General features: G+C 43.1%; 1 protein-coding gene across 1 annotated transcript; it reads right to left on the minus strand.

Annotated features, from left to right (window-relative positions):
* Nucleotides 1-506: 506 nt before the first annotated feature.
* LOC145446705 (uncharacterized) lies at nt 507-25,350 on the minus strand. Its single transcript, XM_080325055.1, has 29 exons — nt 25,139-25,350; nt 24,958-25,074; nt 20,801-21,016; nt 20,122-20,256; nt 19,627-19,712; nt 17,855-18,012; nt 17,626-17,788; nt 16,493-16,684; nt 16,063-16,257; nt 15,339-15,473; nt 15,187-15,274; nt 13,455-14,362; nt 12,468-12,669; nt 11,987-12,110; nt 11,782-11,923; nt 10,631-10,790; nt 10,432-10,563; nt 8,360-9,280; nt 7,737-7,865; nt 7,531-7,674; nt 6,312-6,437; nt 4,887-4,994; nt 3,883-4,020; nt 3,134-3,234; nt 2,417-2,504; nt 2,246-2,348; nt 2,011-2,187; nt 1,252-1,366; nt 507-1,189 (listed from the first exon to the last, which is right to left on the minus strand). Exons 1-28 carry the CDS (start codon nt 25,218-25,220, stop codon nt 1,255-1,257), a joined length of 5,382 nt encoding a protein of 1,793 aa, XP_080181181.1. The 5' UTR covers nt 25,221-25,350; the 3' UTR covers nt 507-1,189; nt 1,252-1,254.
* Between the last annotated feature and the right edge of the window lie 18 nt (nt 25,351-25,368).

Raw genomic sequence — 25,368 nt, forward strand, 5'->3', positions numbered from 1 at the left:
TTTGCATAGCCGATATAACGAGGTCTTCGGTCTGCATAAGGGCTGCTTTTGGCCAAGCTTTTCTCGCTGCCCATCGTTCTGACACACTTCTTCGAGTCGCGTGTTATATGGCCTAAAACTTGATTGTATGTCTTGGTGGGTCGTGTCATGGTAATGGCCCCAATAATACAGATAAATGGCTACTTGAATTCGCACCCAGCGCGAAAAAATTGCATAAATTTTGAAAAAATACTATGATTTATGCTAATTCACGGAATAATTTTGGGCCCCCATAACGGGGGGTTTGGGGTGCGGCAGTTACGGTGCTGATTACCACAACCGATGCATAGCATACTTTGTCCACTTCTTCATGTGAGACGCCGAGAGCACATATTTCAAGTAAACCTTCAATTTGGCAGCACTATTGAGTGAACTGGTCAACAGACTACTGAAACTTGTGTAATACAAAAGGGTGACGGTGTCAGTCCTTATCCAGCTCTCGTTCAATGCAAGTATGACGCCAGAAAGCCAATGAAACAGTTTATTTCCGATATGATGAAGCACGATAAAGACGCTGGTATGAAGATGGACCACGCATTTACAACCACTGCACCTGATTAGGTGCACAGGCAAATATAGAGACAGACGACAATTGAGGAATATATATTCCACGGGATCATCTCCCACCACACCGTTCTCCCCAATAAATTCCACGCCATGGTGCAAAGCATCATGTCACCAACTCAAGCCGTTTACAGAAGCGAATGCAGAAGCCTATCGACGAAAAATATAGGCAGCCTTTCGAAAAAATAGAATGGGCAGCATGCACAGTGAATAATTACAATCGAACATAACGTTACAGAAAGAATATAACTCAAATATCTTGCACTGCAGAGGACAATACTTTGTAGGAAGCATGTTGAAAAACACTTAGGAATAGGGGTACATTGAAGCATAACACACACAAAAAAAAGAAACTTGTTGAACATGATGGATCGTCTGTGAAAAGCACCCTTTGTCGAACAGATATGAAGAAATATAATCACCGATTTCTACCGGTAACATAATTAACAGTAGAAGACACAAAATTGACAAAATACGAAGCACCAAATTCAATGTAGAAAACGTCCCGTGGTGATGTACCGTAATATGTAGAACATCGAAGTCTGTGTACAGTCGGATATTCCATCCTCTAATGATTGCCGAAATGCTGCAACAAACACCGATAGGTCACAATGAAGAACGTTACGTTATAAAATTGCTGTCACATACGTTTTAGAATTCTATCTTGCACGCTGCAATGCTTTCTGTCTGCATTACGACTTGACAGCCGCTGGCAACGATGTTGATGTTGTAGGCTTCAAGGTCTTTGAAGTTCTTTTTGTACCTAAAATATTCAAGCCATTTCAAAGGACTAGCAGGATCGATGGTATTTAGTATCGGGCATGTCAAAGAACTACTTCGAAATCTTTTTGGATAATTCAAATAGAGCAAGTCATAATTAGCTTATTATTACTTGATTATAACAGTGTCCTGAAAATACACTTCCAGAAATCAGTATATTACATGCTAGTTAGGTTATTTCCTCTCCATAGTCGGAACTTTCAGTGTGAAATGTTCTTCATTTGCAAATTATATCACCGTCATTTCAACAAGGCTATGTCAATGAAGTTGATCAATCTTCAGCTAATCTGATTCATAACTGTTTTCAGTAATTAGCAATGCCTTATCCAAACGGTGTCACAGGCCAATCTCAAGATTAAAATGCATGAAAAAAAGCGTCACTTCAGGGATGGCTGGAACACGATGTTGATAATGGTGAAGGGACTACATTTGCTATCGTAAATATCAATTCCAAAAATAGTCAATATTTCAATTTCTTTTGTGCGGCTTCCACAGGGTGCTGGATGGAATCGCGCCTAATTTCCTGTACAGTGTTTAAATCAATATAAGAATTTAAAACAACTTTTTTTTAACAACCTAACTGACCAAAAACCTCGAAACAGGATACAAGACCTGACGCCGACTCACCATTCTTGAATGGACGGAGTGTCGTGGGTCGGAATCACCGTGACGTTAGAGTCCTGACGACTGTCACCGGCCGCGCAAGCCTCGGTCAACCAAGACTTTCTGCCTTCGAGCAAGTGCTTGAGAACTTCCGCGCTGGGCTCGTCGCAGGACTGCTTTCTCCCGCTGAGCACGTAATACCTGCGATGAAACGCATCAAGCACTGTGCCTGCGTCGGCAACAGACAAGAACAGATTACCTTGCTCTGATCCTCTTGAAAAACTCGGGCCCAACGGAGCCTTTGTTGCCGTGGTTCGGAATGTAGGCCATGTCAACGTACACGGGCGCCGGTGCTTTTCGAGCTGCGACCGAAAAGTACACTTCGATTTACGACAACGAAAAATTAATTTCACCACAACGACCGACTCACTCTGCGTAGTCTTTTTGATCGTGCTTCTCCCTGGCTTTTCGGGCCCGGCGCACGGATCAGGACCTCGAGCAGGCGGAAGCGACTGGTTCTGATATTAAAAGGTCAGTTGGTCACAGGGTGCAAACAGAAAGACTTTTTTGCCATGTCTCAAGGAATGCTCCTGGTCGGTCCATCAACAACTTCACAACATCGATTGCCGTGTCAACAGTTTTTTTTTCAAGTAACAATAATACATGGCTTACAAACTAAGGAATTGGTATACTACCGATAAATTCAAATAACTACATTCTTCTCACCTCCGCAGCCAGCAAAACACTGCAGAGGCGCTACAAACTCAATAACAGATCTTTTTAAGACAGACACGATTTCCCTTGAGAGCCCAGAAAAGATAAGATATCAAACTTATTATGGTATTGTACTGTGCCACAATCAAGGCTGGGCATAATCGAGAACCTGAGTGAGGTTTCCAAGTCCAAGTGTGATAACTTTGAAAATTCAAGTAGGTTATGCGTCTTATTTGTGGCAAGATAGATAATGCCAGCTCATATCATCAGTTCGTTTCTTGGCCATGACTATACTTCCGCTGGCCCTAACCCTTGGTAATTGAATACCCGACTTGGAATCAAAAATCATACAGTGCCCAAGGTAAGCAGTAAGCACGGCAATGAGCGGATTTTTCACACACGTAAGAACAAATCCGAATAACCGAAGCAATACCTCTGCGTCAATCGCGGCGGATTCAGCTTCTGCAATAATGTCTTTCAGAAATGGATTCGTGGGTTGAAACGGCGCCGTCAAATCCCCGTCCACAAGCTCGTCTGAAACAAAAGCAACGCTATCTAAATTGGACTGAACACTGTGACAGTCGACACACAACAGAGACAAGCAGATTCGTTGTTTTCAATTTCCAATTCGTATCAGGTTTAAATCTAGACCCATTTCTCGTAACGACTGAAATTTTATCAACAAGTCGCATGCAAATTTGGAATTATTATATATTCGATGTTGTAAGTCTGAACCCAGCATCAAAAATCATTAATTGCTTACATCACAACGTCCATTGCAATACTGCACACTGAAGGGATTCAAACCGAATCAAACATGGCGCTGAGAATGACATGAAATTCGCATCGTAACAACTGAATAATTGGCGGCTCCAGTTAACAAAAAAGAGTTTCTGGGTGTCTTACAAATCCCCCGTTAGTTTGTTTTGTCTTGTGTATGTCATCTATCGTTTTACATTTAGCTTCACCGCTCTTATCCTAATATATTTTCAATGTTGTTGTTGTCATTGTTACGATGCACAATTGTCTGTAATTCTGATAACTACGCCATACTCTGTCGTATCAGTTTTTACTTTTGAATGTTTGAATCCCTTTAGTACGCAGAATCTTAAAATCCATGCTCATCTGCGCGGCACAACACACAAGATTAAACAACACTAGAATGACTGAACGCAGTCATACTTTCGCTAGCGCCACCTCCTTGGTCACAACCAGAGCCCACTGCCGATTTGGGAACAAAAGGCTTAGCATTAGCGTCCAACGGCGAGTCGAACTGTCCTCGCTCAGACCGAGCAAAATCAATGTCCAACTCCGTGGCATCTGGAAGTTGCATCACCAGTTTTAACTTAGGTTCTATGCGAAAGTACAAGATTAGGGCTGGGCACTAGCATTCCAGCGTTCGAATCCGAATACAGCGTTAATTGTAATGATTCTAATCCGAACAGTATTATTTGTAAGAATTTTTCCACAAACAGTTATATTATCAACAAAAATTATAGTTTAGACACTTTTCCTCATCCAGGAAGACTTGAAACCTTAAAATAGGTTGTGTCGCTGCGCCCAAAACACGTAATACGAAGCTACCCAGTAGGGTTGTTCCAAAATACCTATTTTTTTCAGGATCACGGCGGTTCACTGATTAAATTGTTAGGTTGCATAAAAAAACGCGGCACACTAAATTTGACTCAATTCCAACCAGTATTTGAGAACGAAGAGCCAATTGAAGATTTATAAATTATACTTTCAACCCCATGAAATTGCGTAGATGTAAATAAAACGATGCAAAACAACAGTGCAATAACTTAGCTTCTACCTGTTGCAAATGAGCGAAAATTGTTATACATTGTTATTTTAGGGCACTTGAGACGGTTAATACTAAGAAATTCGAAAATTACAATCTGCACTCTGTCGGTTACTACTGGTCGGTATCGAACCAAATTTGGTGTGCAACGTTTTAATCAGTGAATCCCCCGAGATCGGGAAAAAGGTTATTTTTGAACAACCTACAGCAAAGTCACACAGAGTCTGATGAAATACAAACAAATCCCTATGCGGTATAGAACTAACTGGCTTTATCTTCTGTTTAGTACATATTTCAACTTTCCATATCACTTGAATAATTGACCCGAAACGTATCACACAGGTATTCGATTTTGCCCAGCCCTAGTCGGGACGAAAATAATTACCGGCGATGGGCGCGTCTCCGGATCCCAGCCCATCGAGTTCCAACAGTCCACGGTCAGGCCGTTCCAAAGCGGGCATAGGCGCCGACTTTTCCTGTTCAGTTTCATCGCCTGTCAATCAATCGAGAACCGTGGTATAAGATATTTCCGACATATTTCAAAATTATAGACAGTCAACCATCGTTACAACATTTGGGAAAACACCTAGTGGATGGAGTCGGAGTTCGTGAAATTGCTCCGATTCGTACTCCAACTACTGTAAAATCGAACGAAATCTTCTCAAATATTACCCTACTATAAAATGCCGTTACAGCAGAAGTCAGCAAGTTTTTCACGTAGGTGAACCTTGACAAAATTAAGTTCTTTGTAAAAGAAAAATTTTTCAATTAAAAAGTTGATTCGCTAGATAAATAGTAACTAAAAATGCACTTCGACTAATTTAAACCTGAACCCAACACTCTCCAGTGTTTCAAAATGTCGTGATGATTACAGGATATATTAAATTTCTCACAAACTTAATTTCTTAGGAAACTTTGCCAACAACTTTGCTTAGGAAACAATAATTCAAAAAATAGGTCGCCTCACTTATAATTAGATTAGAATTATAGCTATACCAGGGTTTCCAGGACATGTCCGTAATTTCACCGTAAAAACTGCGTCCGTGAAGATAATTCTGAAACATGGCTAAATGTCTAGTATTTTCAAGTTTTCGTAAATCAACATCAACACTATTATTGACAGAATTCATTCACAAAATTCGACAACCAGACGCATATGGTAAGCCGTCAAGAAATTGCATCGATTACCTTATGGTGTGCCCGAGATCTGTTTTTGGGGGGGCGGAATGGGGCTGAATAAATTTTGTTTCCGACTTGGTCACAACACAAAACCAGACAACCGCGCACCGACCTAACAGAATAAGCGGGTCTGTCGAACACACGACCAGCGGAGATTGGAGACGGCCCAATTCGTGACCTTTGTTCCGCTTCAATAGCGAGATATCATATTGACGGACAATGTGTTCACACCTCATTGTGACACCCGCTGGTAGGCGCTCAGAGTGTCCGGAATTTGAGCCACATAAATATGGTAACCCTAAACCATACAGTCTTTCGAATAAACTAATTCGTAAAAACTTGGACAATGAACGAAGTTCAGTTCCTATCAAATTAGTTTGTTCTCATAAGCTCGAGAATAGCATATGTCCGTACGCAAAGCAAGCTTGGCTCGTTCCGCACTATACAGTTCTATAGCATTTTCAGGAAAACCAGAAATTAGATTTGAATTAAACTTGGAGCATAGAAACATTTCAAAAATGAGAAGAGAATTGAATTACCGGCATTTTGCATCAATTACTCTAATTGGAAAACTAAAATTATCTAGTGGTCCCAGTCTGCAGTTGACTACCAGAACTCGAAAATGACTTACCGCCGTGCAACGCAAACGTGCGGTTTGCTTCTCGCTCCGTGTTTCCCACATTCAAACTATCGTGATGCGTCGAATGTGGCTCAAAACCGTCCGTGTCCGCGATCGAGCCAGCGCCAGTCGCACAGGCTGGAAAAGTCAAGGCGAATCGGTAAGAGGTCAGCAGCCTCGTCGACGTGGAGACACGATCGCATTTGCAGAGGTGTTCAACAAAAAGTACTTTTACTTCTTCGAAGTACTAAACCCACACTTCCCTTTGAAACGCGAAACCCCGTCCTGGTACGAAAGATATTATCGCTAGTCTAACTATCGAGTGTCGGTCCTAGCATGCTTTGGCTCGTATCTCTCGACGGCTTGGACACAAAGCCGTTGAGTGTATGCTGATTAGCGATTGTGATTAAAGAGTGACATCGCGAAACATAATGACATCGAATGTCCGCAAACACGTGCGTGCGTACGTGCGTAATTGATTTGAGCTAATACTCGGACAAAACCATCAGAAGAAAGGTGTTATAAATGATGGTGCCATTATAGAACAGATTCCATACCAACTCGGACATTTTGACTTCGCAAATCGTCGCCATGCGTTGATAAGCGCGCGTATTCAATTGTTCACTAGAGATCAGGGTCTCGCTAATCGACAGCACTTCCGTGCTCGTTGGCTAGCTTATCATCACGTAAGATCGTCAACACGAGGAGATTGTATAATCCTCATTTACACGTGTACTTAACCCTAGCCATTTGATGCTATATTAGTAAATTTAAAAAAAATTGAACTCTCCCCTTTTACTTCAAAGGGGCCCCCGAGTATAGCTTGCGTGGCGGCAATTGTTTGTTTGCTGATCATAATTGGGCTGGATTAACAATTTAATTTAGAGCAGGAAAATGGGTAGTTGCCCGTCTAACCGCAAGAAGACTGAGACGCTTGTCAAAATCTACTTCGTCAGACCACTTCGAATACTTCTCACACTTTTCGTACTTGTAGTTTTGGCTAGTCCTAAAAATCACATTCCTATCATCGGCTAACAAAAATCCAAAGGGCCAGTCTAGATTTACTCTTTTAATGTTGTAATCGAGTGGAAAATTATGACAATACTTTTACTTCTGCACCAACAGAGACTAATTTGACCACGCCTGAGAACATCCTACAGACTGCACCCATCAAGTCACATATTATCGCAACACGAGCTGCTATTCGCTTGCCGCGGAAAAGTAGACCCACCCTGATTCATATCTTCACTTATTTCAGATGTCTGCACTGCATCCGGAAGCACTTCGGAGTCCTTGCCGAGCGGCTCATCTTCGGCCACGACTGGCCCGAAGCCATCCAGTCTGGCACGTTCAACAGACGGTGATGGGACTTGTCCTAGTACAAAAGGACAGCAGCGGTAACAGATTGTTTAGGAGCAAGGTCAAATCGCGTCAAACCTTCAACTAGCCCGCCCTGTTGCATTCCCGTTTCGAGGACTTCTGTTTTTTCCATTTGGGAAGCGTGCAATCCGAATTCGCCATTCTTACCGTCCGTGTCATCAATGTCGTGACCCGTGTCGACTGCATCTTCAGAAATACACACATCATTTATACAAACTCGATACGCCTCAACGGAATATAATTAAAGACGGCAATCGATCGAGAAATCTAACTATAGCGAGCAATCAATCCGTCCCCAATCAACCTTGGCAAGAAATCAATATCGTTCTAATTTGATCCATTCAATCTTTAACAACGTTAATTCCCGATCTCATCCCGACACGGCACCAAATCAAATCGGTACCACGCGAAGATCAATAAATCAATGCGATCTATCAAACTTGGCACGTTATTCTCAACAGTGCCCTTTTCAGCCGGCAATATATCGAACCAGAGATCGTATTACAATTATACGCGACTGGCTCCACCAATCTCTAATCGCACACGTATCAATATGCGACCGGCCGAGCATCCTAGACATCATATTACGAATTCAAAAACCCATAATCAAATCTAGAAAACATGACAGAGAATACAGAACAGTACAGTTCGAAAACCCATAAGATCGACATGCAAGCCACCTTGATCATCATCGTCGGCGTTACGATAATACCCTTCCTTCAATACGCAGGAATCTACAGATCCCTCTTCGGAAACCTCATCTTTCTCGGCGTCATGGTGAAGTTCCTTCATGGTGAGGAGACAATCGCGGTTGTCCAATTCATTATCACTATCGCTATCGGAAATTTTATCGTGATTACGATTTTCGTCTTGGACAGCACGGGCCGAAACATCCACATCGTCTTCAACATCAGCATCATATCGATCCGTATCAGAATGAAGCCGTACCCCTTCACTGCGAAGAAGCACGTCGTTCGCAAACATCGTAGAGCTGTATTTCATGTCTTCATCCATCCTAGCCGCCTCTGATGTAGCAGACTGAACCATCGCAATGCCGACGGTATTTGCACCGTGCTGCTCGATAGATTCATCGTCAGAGCGATCGGCATATGCAATATCCTCACCAGGGTAGGCGTCCGCAGTGTCCATTTCAAGGTCTCCGTGTTGCGGTTGCCACACCCCCTCATCCGGTTTATCACCAAACTCACTGACATCTTCTTGACGAAACACACAATGCCACATCGTCGCCTTATTGGATAGTATTTCTTCTTCGTTATTGGTGCCGGATGGATTTGTATTAGCAATCTCAGTTTGGCCAATCAATTCATCGTCAATTTCCACCTTAGCCAACATTTGATCAGTAATTTCAGTGTCGGCCACCACGTCATCATCAATCTCAATCTTGGCCAGCATTTCATTGGCGATTTTAGTGCCAGCCATCATTTCACTGGTAATTTCGGCACCTCGGCAGTCTACCGGTAGCCCGTTGTCGAAATGCTTTATCGGAGAACCCCGGGAGAGCGATAACATCTCGGGATATTCAGACGCATTCTCGGTCTCTGTTTGTTCCTTCGAAACATCGGCTAAAGCATCTCGAGACGCTGCAAAAGCAAGAATCGGAGTCTTCATACCCGGCGTATTGCCAGTCCGAAGAATATGTCAAAAACACAAGCAGGTCGATGACTCGATAACGTCTACAACGCATGCGTGAACCGGAATGAAAATATTTCTCAACTATGCCACACAGATAAGACAGAATTTGACATGGCAGAAACAACAATGATACAACGATGCACAATCCAAGGTCTGCTACGCAAAGAATCACTACAGCATGTGTCGCAATAATAAACAAATTCATATTCCAAGTATTCGAAACAATACGAGCAAGGTTGACTCCATGAAATGCGCAAACCAAGAAATAGCAGCAACAGCAAACAACGAAATTCGAACAATGACAATACATGACAGAATGAACCGAACATTGAGCGGTCACAAAGCAAACACTTGCATAGTAAACATCACATCTAAAGAGGGGCGATAAAAATAGATTCTATTCTAGTTGCCAAAAAACATTGATTCAACAACATGGTGCCTGATAGGAATCCACTTCATATTTTCTACAAATCCACTTCATATTTTCTACAAAGATCAAATCATGAGCTTACCAAATATGTGATTCTACATGGTGCCTCGAGACAAACTCGTGATACAGGGATTCGTTTTTTAGAAATCTCAATCAAAATTTCACGAAATACATGGTGAACGCAGTGCCAGGAAGGCTTTTACCAACTACTGAATACGAGTCACAGATATTGTGGCTTGAAGACGATTAGAAATATCTTGCCACGTGATTAGTGAACATACCTATTTTATGTAACTCACGACAATGCCGTTGGTTAATCATGACTTCACAGAACTGTCATGCCCACTAATGTGGGCAGCTTCGAAGTACATGTTTCGTATACCGCAATGCGGCCAATCAAGGTTTGAAGGCTTCCACGGTGACATAATAGTCTTGCAACTGCAGCACCCGTTATGCTATAATTTCAAGAGGAAAGGGACATAAAATATCTGTATTTGAAAAAATAGTCTTATTCGACTCCAAATCATTACAATTAATATTCAATTCGGAATGAAGTACTCGAACCATTGTGCCTACCCCTAGTGAAGACGCAATCCACAAACACCGGAACATATACGACACACCCGCAGATGCAACGACCACACAAATTACAGCGACGACGCATAATACCAATGAGATGAGAAGGTGAAGATTTGAACTCGTCAAACGAGCGTTCGCCATTCGTGAGCGCTACGGACAACGATGAAATATCATCCTCGGTGCGATACGACCCCAGAACACAACTGGGTATCGCCTCAAGCTCTACAGAAGAAGCCGACCGAGGTCAACGCGCACGCCAAACATATATAACAGGGGAAGAGAAACGAACCCATTTCGTGCTGTTGCGCGTCGGCCGCGGAATGCCTGATCTCGTACGAGGAGTCGGGTGGGTCTGCTCTGGCAGCGCCAGATTCGGTCGAGGCGGTCTCGTCTTCTGCGGCTTCGACCGGTTGTCGGCACGAATTCGCTTCAGTGTCAGGTTCCGCTTCCTGTCAGGAAGAAGTCATAAAACAGTAGCCTTCAACTGCCAGTCCGTGACAAGTTTCCTGCCGGTCCGCCAGATATATTAAAATATTACATCTCAATTACAAAATGCAGGATGTTGGGCGCTTTTCCATTAATTAGAGAAATAAAACATCAAATTGTAAATGGATTTAGAAGTGTGGAAGAGGGACGTATTTTGTAAGGTGTTGCAACTAGTTTCGGATATGTTACACCACACCTTACAGGTGAAAACTACGTAGACTTTTAAGCGAACTCCGTTAAATTCTGACAGTGAAACTGACAGCACTTGACTGTACAATAACGGCTAGCCTATAGCAAATAGCAAATTCGCACTTCTTTCAAAGGACACCGCATATAAATATCTAGTATCAAAAAGCCATCATTTGATAGAACAAGAACCACGTAAAATTCAATTCAATCAATTTATTGCTAAAAATTTCATCATTTCAATATACCACACGACTGCGATAGAATGAAAGATAGAAAGGTGTCGAAACGGCTTGGAGTAGTCTTCGATATCAGACATCCACCTGGCCTAGGCGATGTAAAAAAGGAGGCATGCACAGTGCCCACTGAATGAAAAGTAATAGAAGACAATACGAAAGGACAAGCGACAGATTAGGTGGCATGTGTCAGGAGGCGAGATCGATATGTGGGGTCGTGGTCCTGTAAACTAGAGGGCTAGCTGGTATTGATTAAGTAGAAATTGTTTGTATTTCGACTGGAATGTGGATGGTCGCTGAGATATTGTTCCGCAAATCAGGTCATGCATATTTGATCGAGCGATGCTCTTTTTTGTCTACTAGTTTAACATATAGTAGTTGGACGACGCGGGTGTGTGTGTTGTGCTTATGCACTTTTGATACCGAGGTAAAGAAATCCTTGAAGTGTTTGGATCAGTGGCTAATACTATAATAATACACTGGCCATTGCCCTTTCAGGTTGATAATCATCACTGTGTCCCGGCATACTCACAGCAGCGATCCATTCGTCGAGCTTAAACTCCGATATGGTGTCGGCCACCGTTTCTTGCACGCTGGCGACTGGTGGCGATTTTGATTCCGGACGCAGCACGTAACAGCCCTCCACGGACGAGTTTGCCGAGGAATGCGCGTCCCTGAAACACGCTTCAGTTTGTATCTGGTGTTGACGACAAGAAACACGCAATTCGTGTCGTCACCTGTCAGCTTCTTTAGATGGAGAAATGTCATCTTTCGCCTCCGATTTGTCACAGATCTGGACATTTTCCTGTTCGCCAGGCATCGTTTGAAGACTGTCAGGCTCAGCAATCAAATCGAGCGAAACTGCCAATGTGTGTCATGTCATCGGCGTAAAAATCTATGGCAGTTGTTCCCCACCCTTTTCGTGGACTCGTCCAAATTTACGATTTGAATTTACGACCACTCTAACTTGGGTATGATGATTAGTAAAAAAAAGGTCAGCACCTTCTCCCAGACCTTCTCATCTATGTGGCCTAATTGGGATGCTAATTGGGAGCTTTGCAACTTACAGAAAACAAAGGCAAACGAGTTCATGTTGAAACTGCTGATCACAGATATACCAGTAAGAATTTCTCTCGACCGAGAGAGACGACTACCATCTTGGTACCAAACCAGTGAAATAGGCCAAAATTTTTAAAGATCTATATCGTCTCAACTAACCGTCAGCGGCACACTCAGCCTTGGCCACATCCACATCCACAGCCGGGGCATCTCCCGCACTGTTGCCGGCTGTCAATATGTCGACCTCCTGCGGACGTTCTTCGACAGTCGTCAGGATTTTATCGTGTTTATCATCTTCCTGCGAAGCAGTCATTTCGAGAAATCGCTCCTCAAGATTTTCCGCTTCTTGTACAGGAGCTTCCTAAACGTGACAAAACACGAGATGAAGACAATTAACAATAGGGAAGCTATCGACGAGACGCACGTAATTCGTGGGCATTTCATGGTCAGTCAGTTCGGAGCAGGGCTGTGTGGTTGGAGCCTGAGTTTCGTCACAGAAATTTAGTGACACCCTTGAGAGTCGGGGAGGGACGGGTGGGGGGTATTTTTCAAATGCCATTGCAGCTACTGAAGTCATCGAGCTTTTTCATGCAGGCAGACCTTCGCGAACACAATCTTTTTACCAATTAAAAAAATAGGCTGAATAATTGGTACTGTAATAACAACTAAAATGTAATGAACGTATCATTTTCCGTGTCGATTTACGAGAACTTGCTAGCGGGAGTCGCCGTTCTGCCGAGAAAATAGTAGCAGTCTACGTGTTTACGTTTCCGGTGTAGGAGTCAGAGTTGGCATATTGAAAACGGATTCGGGTTTGCCGGTAAAGCGAACCGACCCACACCCTGGTTCGGTGACACTTTTTTCTAAAGGCCGCAGTCCTCACAGAGACTTGCACAACTCGAAATTTTCAGATTTTCCAATTAGATTAGAATTATAGCAACACTTTTTAAAAATTACATTACAGCTATACACTATACAGTTTTTGTAAATTAAAATTAGAGCATAGAAATATTTCACAAATCAGATTTGAATTACAACTCAAGCAAAGAAACATTCGAGAAATATGATTACAATTAGAATACCGTCATTTCGCTTCAAGTAGATACCGGAACTAGAATTATCTAGCTGTCCAAGTCAACAACATACCTCAAGTTTCTGAGGCAAAGATTCCGAATCCAAAGCGTTCCCGTCACCCTCCACAACAGGCGGCCAGACCGTGCACTGCACCGCAATTCCAGAACCGCCCTCGGGAGAACGACGCTGCGGCAGCTCCGCTTGTTCCTTCTCGGCTTCCGCTGCCGCAACTTGCACTTCATCAAGATCCACAGGTTCACGACCTGCAGTCACCGGCTCCTCAGCTTCCGTCGCGAGGCAAGTTACTCCCGAAGCCACGGGGTCGCTTGCCATGGCTTCATCTGCCACGGCTTTATCTACCACAGCCTCATCTGCCACTGGTTCTCCTGACACAGCAAGCGATGACAAAGCTGGCTTCGTCTTTTTTGCCGTCTTAACCGCTACCGGACTGGCTTGATTCTTCTTGGGCGCTTGACGCGGACTGGACTTTTTCACAGAGGTTTTCGCGGCTTCAGGTCTCGCCTTTTGTACGGCAGACGTCGGCTTCTTGGCCTTGTCGGTTGGCTTTGCCTTGGACGTCGCCACAGCTCTGCCGGCAGCCGCTGGACGTTTTGATTCTGGCTTTGAAGACAAAGCAGATTGAGCTCTTTTCGCGGTGGGGCTCGCGACAGATTTCGCAGTCGCAGACGCCGTTGTACTTTTCGTAGGTTTCGCACTGCTAGCTCTCTCTTTAACCGGCGCAGCCGCTCTGCCAGCGGCGGCAGCCCCGTTCTTCAACTTGGCGACGGCGGGTTTGTCGGCTTTCGCGCGTTTCTCCGAGACTTTTGCCGGCCGCGAGGTCGGCTCTCGCACGAGACTGCCCGTGCTTCCGAAACCGGATTTTTTACTGAGCGTGGACGCAAGCTTTTTCTGCGCCACCGTCTTGGCGGCGGCAGACCCGGGGCGCGCGGGCTTCTGGAACGTTTCAGCTTTTTTCGGCTCTGAAATGTTCAATTTTCAGTTGGTTTCAACTAACTAAAATACGTCAACATATAGCGACAAGGGCCAAGTGCCGCATTCAAGCACCGAAGTGCCATATAACCTGCAACAATCCACGATCATATTCAGTGAAATGTTCATTTCCGAATTCATTAATACAATATTTATGCTTCAATTTCATAACAATAATGGTAATTACATTTCCTATACCAAATTCAACGTGTCTAATTGACCGAGTGCCGAACTCACTGAAAACATGTTTAAGTGCAGATCTTAAATTGATTGTGTAGAATACCTATTGCGACCTACTTCGAGAAACTTTTTGAACTGTACAACCAGGTTTTCCGTCATACCATGGACCAAAGGCCTGGTTAACAGTTGGAGGGAATTATTACTGTATGTATCGTGTGCGTTTAATTTTGACCCGCGAGCACAGGTCACCAGGCAAAATATGGACCCAAGTTTAAAATAGGGACAGCAAATATTCATAGTATATAGTTGCGGATTCAATATTAGCATTTCATAAACCCATTCTCTACCTCCCGGGGTTCGCACGAACCGTAGGGTTTCCAGAACCAGTTTCAGGGGTTAAGAGGTCAAGTCACAAATCTCATTCCTACAGCAGAAGCCACATAGATTTGAAGTAAAAATCCATTGTTTTCTGTGAAAATTACGTTTTACTGGATTTTCTTCTTTCAACACAGTTCACAGTTCACTTTGAGCACCAATATTCAATGTGTGGCATGGTGGATTTTTGTTTAAATGAATAGGAGAAAAATTGGGGTTCGTCAAGGCTTGCAGATTTGCCATGGATACACAAACCTACCTTTTGGCGCGGTGTTACCCGCAGTGGCGTGCTGTATCTTCATAAAAGGGAGCTGTTTGATTCCGTTCAGCCCTTCGAAAATCTTTGCCTGAAAAATTCACACCCGTTCTGTCAACCGAGGCTACTTCAAGAAAACAGCAGCACCGTCTCACTTGGCTCGTGTTGCCGGGAAACAAAACCCGAACGATCTTTTCGTCTGGATCGCTCGGATGCCACACGACTAGCACGGCGACGGAACACAAATCGGCGTAAGAGGACTTTTCTTCGGCGCCCGACGGGCCGAAGCACTAAATTAAGAAAGTAATTGGGTGAACAGATCTTCAAAACCAGACGATAGCTTAATATTGTTAATTTATTCGATAAAAGGTTGTAAGTGATGCGTCGAATCACATTCAATATGCAGGACGTAATAATAACGGAAACAAACAACTAGTAGACAGCGTGGTACGGTAGAAACAATAGACAGCAAGCGTCTGCGCTGTTGGAATACATCACTGAATACGTACTGTTACCAATATATCACACGGTATAGTTACTTTGATTTCATTATTACTGGAGCTGTGGAGCCAGAGTTTCGTTAACTTTCTCTTGATGGAGTTGATTTCATACAGTTAGCACATTTTATTTTAGTTCAATAAAAATCGGTCGATTCGCTTGCTAATAATAACTAAGATGTAATAAATAGAGTTACAGGAATGTTGCAGTCAGAGTTCGGTGAACAAAATATTACGAGATAGAGAAAGTGTGTTTAATATGGAATTGGTGTTAAGCCGGACTATTGAAAATGTCTGGAGTCAGAGTCAGCAGTAAAGTGAACCAACAACACAGCCGCGGTTGCAAACCAAGTAACGAGGAACAGCTCATCAACGCGCTCACCCCATTTTTCCCAGCAGGGACGTTAGCCTGGCCGTTGACGCCCCATTTTTCGTCCATGTAGTTCAGTTCTTTGGAGCCCTCCACAGGGTTGAGCACGTACATATCGAGCTTCCCGCACCCGAGCTTCGAGAACAGATTGATAGGCTCGTTCGAATCGGGCTTGCGGCGAATAGGAAGGACGTCCAAGTTCAGAGCCTGTCAAAAAAGCGCACGGGTAATTAGATTTCAAGTTTGGGTCTTGAGTACTTTCGGCATACAGTATATCGACATCTAGTGACTGAAAATTTCATGGTGATGGGGGCTGCCATCTGAAAGTTAGGTTTTCGACTTGCTAGTCCTCTTAATTGGTGATGGCCATCGTGAACACTTCTCGTGTGGATAAAAAACTACACAAGACCATAAAGTACAACCATACAAAAACGAGCATCACCTTGGCCATGCGTAGCGTGTCCTTTACAATGTCATCTAGCTTACGAACAAATGGATCCGTTAGTCCGTCGTGCGCGCCGGAATTCTCGTCAAGTTTCTTTGGCGAACTCTTTTTGAGAGACTCGAACAGGCGCGCTGGTGCGTTGAAGAACACGGGTCCCAGATCGGGCGATATCAAACAGCGACGCATTTGCTTTGGAAGGAAAAAGAGACAAAATTGGATGCGCGCCAGCAGTCAATGTATGACGTATCCATATTCCATGTAATTGGGTATGCGGAAGTTTTGTCCTTGTTGTGATGCAACAATCTCAACAGGTTGGCTAACTTCGGGTCGGAAAAAAGCAGTGTTGGTTTTATCTCTACCTTACATCTTACAACTGTTGACTTTGCAAATTACCGTTGGTAAATATAGGGAATCGTCGAAACGTTACAATAACTCGCATAATTATTTTGGCCTGTCACCTAGTGCATCGATTCTCAAACTGGAGTTCACGGGGTCTGGGTTAAGGGGTCCATGAAATGACATCGAAAATCTATTGATTTTATTTTGACGTCAATAAAATTTTATCACATTAACAATAATACCACCTAAAATCGTAATCCCCATGATTTGTAGTTTGGGTTTCTACACATTAACGCATCCGGTTATTACATAGGTCTATTCACATTACCATATTTGGCGGTATTATAACATTGCAAAATCGAATCAGTTGCAATCGACTAGATGTTACTATACTAACTTAATCAATTGAATAGTTAGGTTAGAGTTGATTTCATTTTGCTACCCACACCCTAAAATAGAATAACAGAATACAATCTTAACATCTTTTTACAGTGCTCGAAGATCAGGAAAACGCCAGCAGATTGAACACTTGTAATTGTGAACATTAATTAAAAATACTAATTTTTGCCCAGTGCATTTAATTTTGTATTATTTTGTATGTATAATGCAGTTTCAATTTCTTTCTCAAGACTAGGTCACAAGAGTGGTCCGAGGTATAGCCGCTGAAGTCAAATTTTCCATAAGAATGCGGGTTATGACCGGGTACACCGCTCAGGTAACTGCATTTAGCGCTTGGAATATCGGACTTTACTACTTCGTACATGTATAATGCATGTTCAATCGATGCTCACCTGATACTCGTCGGAAAGGGAATCGACCGGTAGCCGGATCATCCGTTCCTGAACCTTTCTCATCAGCAGGCTATTGATCCCGGGAAGATTATCTGCGCCGAGATGGGTGGCGATGATGCTGTCCAGCCTATCGAGGTGTCGTATCACGCTCCAAAAGCCAGGCCTTGACAAACGTGGATATTTCATAGGGCGTGATCGCGGTTCAGATACCAAGAGTCTCGGGTCTTACTTGTAAGTGGAACCACCGTTGACTAGCATGTTGAAACCGTTGATGGCGAAAAACGCAGAGTCTCCGGCACCGCCGGGAAAAATGTACACGCACGGTCTGTGGGTCTTCATGAAGCCTTCTCGCGTCGGCGGTTTCAACAGTTGAAACACCGTGTCGACCTGTAGAGAAGCAATGCATTTGATTGGTAGTGGTTTCGAGCGACACGATTACTGAGAAGTCGGCTTACATATGCAGTCCAGATTAATCATCTGGATTTTTATCTGGCCCTCTGTCATGTCTCGTTAGTTGGCCATGCCATGACACTATTTTCAGTGGGCCACAGAGCTTGAATGGTATCGAGTCAAGGTTGCCTCACAGTCCTTATCTAAGATTCATTCTTACTTGGAAGGGCAATGTTTTTGTTGTATAGACAATTGCACTTTAACCAGTTGCCTAACGAGGCCGTGAATAATGCTGCAAGCAGACCATGCTCAAGTGATCACCGTCTTTTCAGTCATCAGTTACTTAGATTTCGAGGTTAGGTTTTAATTGAACGATACTGGGCCCGCATGATTTTACTGATTTAGCTGGTCTTGAGCAAAATAGAGGCTGAAAACCCCTGCCCTAGCTCGAGCAAAATCACAATGGTTCACCGTCGGCAATATGTGTTACTATATCATGCAGAACACCCACCAAAGGTAAGCGAGTAAGCGAGACAGTCATGAAAACAGTAACCCACATCAACCTAAAAATGTAACTTCAATGCCTCAGTAGAACTGTGATATTCATGGTGGCGGCAGCCGCTTGAACACAAGACAAGGCAGGTGTCCCACTAGCAACTCTGACAGTACTTCTGAACAATGTACAAGTCAAGCCATCTCCAGAGACTGCGCTTCCACAGGGAAACAAACTGTTGTATTAACCCGTACGTATCGCTCAAGTTGACACCAATATTAGCAGTCCGAGAGAAGTAGGATTTATAACCTGGTTGAAATTTGCAGTCAAGCGCTCTCAAGAGTCGAGACAGTCAATATTCATCGACAGACAATGATCGTTTTACGATGGCACTCAGCTCCGGAAGAACTCATTTCAACACATAAAACACATCACGAGTAGCTCCATTGCAGGAGCATAAATTTTCAAGTGAGCAATGAGCAATCTACAGTGCTTCAAACCGAGCTAATCAGCTGGTGAGCCGACTTCTCCCTTCTAATCCCCGAATAATATGACAAATAAGTGCCGGCGAGGAGATGTACTTGAAACTGACGCAACAGAGGTAATTATCATATCTGGGGAACGCATGACTTCCTGCAGACAATGATTCAGAACTTGAGATCGCGGCGCAGTCATTCTCGGGCAGACATAATATTAACAGCTTAGCGGTAATTCCACAACAGGGCTTACACCAGTTGATAATCACGGAAACCCACACTGCCAACTGCACCAAAACAGCCAAGTCCAGCCTAGAATGCTTTTGACTCATCATGACAACTTGTCACTCAGAGCCGCTGTGTGTGATCAACCGGTTTTTACCTGACATAAGCATTACAAGAATGACGATTTGTTAACACAAGGTCAGACGGGTTCCCAAAAAAATCTAACATAGAGACATGAATAATTCAAAACAATCACTCCCCACAGACGAGCTAAGGGCCTAATGCAACAAACCGGAAATAAATTCGAATCATTTTGCCTTCATTAATAGTATGTTACTATCGCAAGTCCAAATCAATATACATTAGGATATGGCGCCACGCTACAAATTCAACAAGCTTACCAACACAAAACATTACCTCGTTTGCAACACTGTCTTCCAAGAAGGACGCAAATTTATCGATCTTGTCCTCTGCGAGTTTGGAATGGATATTTACGCCATCCTCTGCAATACAGCATAATCAATGAACAAAGCTCATGTTGACAGAATCAGTGCAAAATCTGTCGCAGAGTGCTCAACATGACAGTTATGGTTGGAAAGACAGCAAGAAATAAAATAGAGAATTCCTCTAATCAAATCAATTGCGTTTGAAGAATTCCCGATTGGATACGCCACAATATATTCAACAATTTGTCACACACTTAAATACGATAACAAATGTTGCCTAGTGGTTAAATAGGATTGAAGGATTTCCTAGCAGATTTTAAAACTGCAATTGACTTGCAAGAAGGTATGGCTAAATGAGGTTTCAAAATATGAGAGTACCAATAGAGAATTGCAAAGGAGAATGAAGCGTGAAATAGATAACGTCTACAAAACCAAACAAACTTCCAGCAGACCTATGATCGCATACCTTGTAAGCTGGAATCAATTATTTCCATTTTGATATGCTGTTCGACACCATTCATATCTTCCATATTCCACTGACCAAACTTACAGCAGGATACTGCTACTTTGAATCTATCTTTAGTAGAAGCTACCTTGGGCTCTGTGAAGCGAACATATGCTTATAAATATACATGCTAAGCAGGAGCTACTCGACTTCACACTGAAAGTTTGATTGCAGACGTAGCAACACAGAACTTTATCAACCTGTCACCGAGGTACTCTCAAGGTCAAAAAGATTACAGACTCACATGGGTAAGATTATCATGTCTTGCACACTGACAAGTACATATCTTGGCAATTATAGATGACCTTGTCCTAATTAGTATTCAGTAATGCTGGGAGCTCTTAAGAATCTCGAAGTACTGCACATTGAATAACCAACTCTTAACAAGCCATCCTCAGCAACTGGAGGCCGTCTAAGACGCCAGACAGAAGGGACAGTTCTGTGCTTCGTGCATATTTCATGAGATATCGACGGTACTCGAGTCAAATGGTGAATTACAGCATGGCAAGATTTCTACAAATTGAAAATATATCTGACGTAACCTATTTCCCTCAGTGACATAATTTCACAAATTATTATCTGTTCATGTCAAAAATGGCTCAGAACTGTAGCGATCAATACCTTCTTTAAAACAACTCACCGTGTAAAGCACTGAGAAGGTCACTCAAAGAAAATAATCCGTCTTGCAGTATCCAATCGCCCTCTCCTTCTGAAGACAGACCACCAAACGCAATAAGATAATTGCAGTCGGAATCCAGAGGAGTCGCAAAGTCAATCAATTCGTTGTGAAGGTTAGGCAGAGTAGGATTGATCAATATCGTCGTCTTCATAGGTTGTATGCCAAACCTAGACACCACTGTTGAGAAGAAGGCACATAGAGTTTCGAGTATTCCCTCAGGGGGACACCTCATCACGCCAAATCAATGCTATAAAAGCATCACCATTTGGCACACAGTCACCCATTGATCAATCGGAAAGTACATGTAAATTAATTATATGGTGAGGAATGAAAATTATAGGATTAGAAGACGTGGGAAACTGAAATTACACTCAGCCTACAAGAAATGCCATCCAGAAGCAATAAATGACAGATATCGATCATATTATCATAAAATCAGATGCATGTATCACTACAATGTCCATCATGACAATACTAACCCCACCGACACACGAAGGGTGATATTTTTGCTTAAAATACTCCAATCAATATGCGCTGGCATAACCAAGGGAGAGCCCCTCTAAATATTTCTATTCTTCAAATATTTCACTTCTTAATTGTGGCACACTTGATCTGTTGTGCAACATTATGTTCTTCATTTGTTGTAACATACCTTCAGCATGAGATTACCAGTGAACCCAGCCCTCGGTGAACCCAGCCTTACAAACTCGGCCCTCGGTGAACTCGGCCCTCGGGAACTTTTGTAATTAAGTGTATTAACAAGTATTATTATGAATTATCAAACTAATAATGTTATTATCAACTGATTTGTCGATCTTGTAAGGAGGTCAGGGCATGCGTAGATCACGCAGTCACGGCGTGATAAGATCGATTACCAGTGAACTCAGTCCTCGGTGAACTCAGCCTTACAAACTCGGCCCTCGGTGAACTCGGCACCGGCAACCCTAATATCCCCCCTCCCCCAACCCTAATATCCCACCCCCGGCAACCCTAATATCCCACCTCCGGCAACCCTAATATCCCCCCTCCCCCAACCCTAATATCCCACCCCCGGCAACCCTAATATCCCCCCTCCCCCAACCCTAATATCCCACCCCCGGCAACCCTAATATCCCACCCCCGGCAACCCTAATATCCCACCCCCGGCAACCCTAATATCCCACCTCCGGCAACCCTAATATCCCACCCCCGGCAACCCTAATATTCCACCTCTGGCAACCCTAATATCCCACCTCTGGCAACCCTAATATCCACCTTCACCAACCCTAATATCCCACCAACACCCGCTTACTCAATCCGTGAATACAGAATTTCCCGAGGGCCGAGTTTGTAAGGCTGGGTTCACCGAGGGCTGGGTTCACCGGCAACCTTCAGCATAACGCAGTGGTTCTATACTCCCTAACCTATACTCATCTTGCAAGCCATTACACTAATCCACAAGCCTTATGTAAACTGCAAATTTTCACTACTGCTACTACATTAGACATCTAACTACACATCTAATACATATTGTTGAGGTACGAATACACAAAATGAAATGGGTTTCAACTGCAGAGTTAGTAAAATAACACACGATTTTTACACAAACCCAAAAGGTTATACTGAATATTTACGGCAAATCAATGCGTCTTATACATTTCCTTTCAGAGACCAGTTGTTGGAAAGTGCCACTTAACCTACAGGATTGGTGCGATTGTTCAAATCAAGGTCAGCATTGTTCAAAATAAGGTTTAGTCCTTTTCAAAGTAAGTGGATATGGTATGGAATAAGGTATATGGCAGGGATGGTGTGAACCTCTCAAAGGCTCAGGTTCGTGAGAACGTGAACCTTTTTTAAAGGTTCTGTGTGAACGCGAACAAGAACCTACGACGTCACGTGACGTCATATTGCTAATTCCAACCCTATATTTCAATGAAGTGATGTACGCTAGCGACGGCTATGGCCACATTGTGTCACGATGCTGAAGTACAAGCTGAATTGCAAGGAAGTATAAGCTTACGCCTCAACGGTCTAGGCAATGTATTCGACAGCCGACTATTACTACATTGATATTGAGCAGATTGTAAAATGATAATTTCTATACTCTATAACCCATCAATAAGTAGCCAACACCCCAATTGCAGGGATATGATTCGTATGATAAATTGAACATATCGAATCAAGATGGACCCCGTAAGCCTGAAACATCTTTTACATTAGACAACGATGTTTATTTAGATCAATTTCATTGCTTGGCTGAATAAGGACCATTCACTTACTTTGCCTACATGATTGCAGCATATTTCGCTCTAGATATTGTGTGATTGCGGGTCAAGCTGACAGCAGAGACTCACTAAATATTCACGAACGGAATTCTGGACATTGATAACTTTTGTTACAAAGCAAGTAACACTTTTGAGATTGGCAAGGTGAATATATTCTAGGGTTGCCATACGTCCGGAATATCCCGGACATGTCCGGAATTTCACTGTTCAAACTAGCGTCCGGGGGGGATTTCTAAACTATGCCAAATGTCCAGAATTTTGACATAGGCTCATAATGGTTTCGTAAATTAGCATAAAAACAATATTTTTTGGGAATATTTATGCTGATGCATGATCTTTTCTTAGCGCTGCGGGCGATTTACTATCACATTTTTTTATTTTAATATGGAGACTACCGTTCTCACAAAAACTGCCATAAAATATAAATAAAACAACCTTCCTTTACTGGAATAAGCCTAATTGCAACCACAATTATAGGAGAACGGTATATTCCTAGAGCTCGTTAAGGCCGTTTAAATGCTTTATTCAAAGATTGGGGTTCCAAGCGGGGGTGGGGATGGGCTCAAAATAATTGTTTATTTGGGCGGGGAGGGGCTGAAAACATGTGCCATCAGGCCCAGTTACATAACACACAGCCACATACTCCTGAACCAGATCGTGACCACCTCTGGTCTATGAGCAAATCTTTTCTAGTGTGACGTCATATCTCATATTGAAATCCACTAGTGGGCGCTAAAAAGTGTCCGGAATTTGGGTTGCTGATATATACGGTAACCCTAATATAGTCGTTTAGATGCTGCCAGGGCCATGCATAGAGCTGCCCGAAGTTGAAATGCAAAGAATTCCAACCTAAGATGTTTTAATGACATGAAAAATTATAATATGTGACAATCAAGGTTCACAGTGCATAACCTACAAACGTTCGTTTGTGAACGTGAACCTCTAACTATCAGAGGTTCACATCTAGGCCTACAGAACGCGAACGTAAATCTGGTGTTCACACAATCCCCAGTATATGGTAAGTGGCTATGTTCCCAATAAGGTCACTCCACTGTTACGGGTTAATATTATGTCATTAGGGTTGGGTGAGGTTCCTTAGGGTGGGGGTTAGGGTCATTTTCATTACTCATTAGAGTTTGGGTTGAGGGTCATGGGTGAGTGTCCTTATGCTACGATCATCAAGGTGTGAGTTAGGAGTGGGTGACCTTGAAGTTAGGGTGTTGATTTGGGTCATTAGGGTTGGAGCGAGTGTCCTTAATTTATTGTTTAGGGTCTTTAGCATTGGGGGTTCGGGTAATTAGGGAGTGGGTAGGGGGTCCTTAGGGTGTTGGTTAGGGTCATTAGGGTTAGGGTTGGGGTTAGGGGCCTATGTGGCATGGCAGCAATTTCAGCATGTGCATTTGGCATTGGAACTGTTTGTACACTAACTAGTTGGTACAAGTGTGGCTAGAAGAATACTCATTAATAACACTGAAATTAGCATTTGTGCAGTAGCCTAATTAGCGAATGCCACAAGAGACAGTCAAACACCAATATCATGCTGGATATTCACGTAGGGCTGGTATCACTTTAATCAAATATAGTATTTAAATTCAGCTTACTTCAGTGTATCAAGACTCGAGAGACTATAGTAATTGATCGATTGAAAATAACCAGGTTCAATTGCATTAGGCTGGCACTGTTTCACACAATGGGTCTCATGCCTGAAAGCTGAAGCTCAACCACCCAGGTAGCTTGTAGTGTTGCATATGGTAGGGTAAGATTCATGGTGCAGCATACAGGTATTATTTCATTGGTACCGAACCAAGTAGATGCAAATTGAATTCAAGGAATTTTACATAACGACTAACAAACCTAGTCCACTATCTGCATCACGGTTGGGGACTGTTTTCTTTTCAGACATTGCCTCCATGACATCGGACAGCGATTCCAGTTCGTGAAGTGGCAATGGTTCCATCCATTTGCACATGCCTGTGATTGATATATGGCGTGACAATATATGATTGGGCAAAGGGCGATAAAAAGGAAAGAATACCCGTAATAACGCTCTTCACAACAGACTTGACGAGGTCATCGTCCTCCAAAGCACCGATAATTATCAGTAACTTGTACATCATCAACTGTCGCCGTGACAGCAAATCGCTTTAGCTTAGTACAGATATAAACAGCCGGATCAAATATGGTCAACTGACCAACACGCCTTCGCAGTCTTGAATCCCGCACGCAAAGTGTTTTGGAATGAACTGGCGTCCCGCGGGACACTCG

This window comes from Botryllus schlosseri, chromosome 9, assembly GCF_051294905.1.
Source record: "Botryllus schlosseri isolate E-star chromosome 9, Bs_hap1, whole genome shotgun sequence".
Taxonomy (NCBI): Eukaryota; Metazoa; Chordata; class Ascidiacea; order Stolidobranchia; family Styelidae; genus Botryllus; species Botryllus schlosseri.